Below are 2,584 nucleotides of genomic sequence, written 5' to 3' on the forward strand. Positions count from 1 at the left end.
AATTAAATAAAAAATATGCATAACTGCACCACAAAATAAATTATGAAAATATATATCACAATGATTTTGAAATATGACTACACTTATAAAAATATACGGCATATGGCATGTAAGATACAACATGACTTAATTACACTAAATATATTATTATCAAAAGAAAATTTGATTTCTTTACTTTAGTTAAATTCATATTTACTTTAGTTAAATTCATACCGAAAGAACAACTCATGCGTAGCGTGAGCTAACATCTAGTCTCACATAAAAGGAAATTTTCACTTGAACAAAAAAAAAAAGAATTTTTATTTTTTTTGAAATTGAAGATAAAATTGACGAAAACAAACAAGAAGATATCATGATAAATTTTTGGACTTGGAGTTTTGATAAATATTAAGTAGATAAGTTTTGAGTTTTACAATTCCAACTTGAACTTGGAGTTTTGAACCTTTTTAGAACTTGAGAACCATTTTGAACTTGAGAAGTACTTAAATATTGTAATTATCACAAAAATGGGTGACAAAAAGAAAAGACGATATAGCGAGACAGACAAAACTTGGAATGGAGGACAGTTTGATTGATTTTAGAGACTCACTCATTGCACCAATAAGATTAATGAAATACAATAAGCGTTTGTCAACTGTGCAAAAGAGAAATACCAAAAAATTTAACTAAATCTTTCAACGCCTTTTCCTCTTCTTCTGCTTTTGATGCATGTTCTCGTTCTCATCTAAACTATTCTCCATTTGCTGATTTTCGTTCTCATCTAAACTGTTCTCCATTTCCAGATTCTTCTTCTCATCTAAACTGTTCTGCGTTTGTGGATTCTTGCTCTCATCTAAACTTTGCCGCTTCCTCTTTTCTGAATTCTTCTTCTTTTCTAAAGTTCTCTGCATCTTCCGATCCTTCTTCTCATCTAAAAGTTGCTGCAGTTGCAGATTCTTTAGGACACGACTCAACGGAGAAGATTTCAGAGTTCTTATCATGTGGGAGGCTGCATTGTTTTCAGCAATCTTCTTACGTTATCTTTTGAAACCTTTGATGCATAAGGTACCTTCTTCAGTTGAAGTCTCAACCATAGCTGTACAAATATATCCCTTCTCAAAGCTCTTAAAACTGAAAAGATTTGAACAAAGTAGCATAATGGTTGTATCTGTTAATATGGCGCATTGAGCCACTCACAGTAAAAACAGTTATACGTGTGAAATATTAGTAAATGCACTCTGCTTCCTGAGATTACAAGACCCTAGAAACAAGACATCTCTAAAGTGAGTAGGACTAATATATACCTGAAAACCGGGTTTGACAAGTTTCTGTCTTTGCAAATCCCAATCAACTTCTCTTTTGCATCTTCATATTCAATGTAATCATTCATAACCATTTCAATGGGCATACTCTCCGACAACGTCTGTAAAGCCGCTCTAGCAGCATTCATCTTTGCGATATTTCCACACTTATTAGGCTTCCCACAAGCTATAAATTTATCATCAAGGTATACCTCACCAATAATGGACCGGCTGCCAATTTTACGATACTTGAACTCGACTCGCTTGCCTTGTTTATATCCCACGCCAAAAAGCGTAAGAATTATATCAGGTTGCTGCCGCAAATCATCAAGTGTTAGTACTGGCTCCAAAAGACTCCCCATTATCTGCAAATTTCATATATATATATATATATTTTTTTTTGTAAGTTGAGAATCATAATATAATAACACAGAATTCGAAAACACAAAAAGCGAGTGAGAACATAACAAACCTCCCAGAATCTTTTAACATCAAGATTCACATCTATATAAACAGCTCCAGCTATAGAATCTACAAGGTCAGTGATTAATTTTGGGGGTTTCACAAATCTGTATGGATCTGGATCATCTTCTTTGCCTAACAACTCTATGAACTTTATAACCTAAGAGATGACACCAAAAGTAGTGAGTATATATCATAAGAAGATATGTTCTCGATCAAAGGGAACATTCACAAGAGATAAAAATGATTTACCTCTCTTTCTGAATCGGGAACACTGTATATAAGGAATTTGTAGATGCCATGTTTGACGATGACACGAGCGAACCTATCGTTACGTGTATTTGCACTTCGCAACAACTCCAATTCGTTAGGTTCGAGCTTAGGGTGAGCGAGGCATATATGATTCATGAGGGCGAGAGAAAGAGCAGGCTTGCCAACAAAGTTAAGCCGCTGAAGTAAAAGTGAATGAGAAATGTTATACGTCAGCGCTTCTCTCAAAAGATTTATGTTCTTGAAACTGTAGTTTAAGATCTTCTCCACAGCTCTCACTGAACCTAAACTTTCATGCATTTGCAGATTACTCATTAGAGAAGATTCCAAGGCTTTTATCATGTAGTAGGCTGAGGAGTTTTCTGCTTCCTTTTTCTTTGATTCTATATCTCCCTTCATCTCAAAGGTACCCTCTATCGTTGGTATCTTAATCTTGGCTGAACAAACAAATCTATGCTTATTTTTTCGCCCATGTTTTTCCTCAAAACTTAAAAAAGTCAAACACAGTAACAAAAATGTTTTAAGTTAATATGGCACGTATATATATAGTTACTGAGAGGCACACAAAGTAA

General features: G+C 34.2%; 1 protein-coding gene across 1 annotated transcript in view; it reads right to left on the reverse strand.

Annotated features, from left to right (window-relative positions):
• Positions 547–2,584, reverse strand: part of LOC104766896 (ribonuclease 3-like protein 3) — a 5,047-nt gene continuing 3,009 nt past the window's right edge. Inside the window, exons 4-7 of the mRNA XM_010490874.2 lie at positions 1,995–2,499; positions 1,753–1,902; positions 1,284–1,645; positions 547–1,110 (exon numbers count right to left, since the gene is read on the reverse strand). Of these exons, the coding sequence (XP_010489176.1) occupies positions 1,017–1,110; positions 1,284–1,645; positions 1,753–1,902; positions 1,995–2,499 (1,111 nt within the window). The 3' untranslated portion in view covers positions 547–1,016. The remainder of the gene's footprint in view (positions 1,111–1,283; positions 1,646–1,752; positions 1,903–1,994; positions 2,500–2,584) is intronic.

Source organism: Camelina sativa, chromosome 19, assembly GCF_000633955.1.
Source record: "Camelina sativa cultivar DH55 chromosome 19, Cs, whole genome shotgun sequence".
NCBI classification, from domain to species: Eukaryota; Viridiplantae; Streptophyta; class Magnoliopsida; order Brassicales; family Brassicaceae; genus Camelina; species Camelina sativa.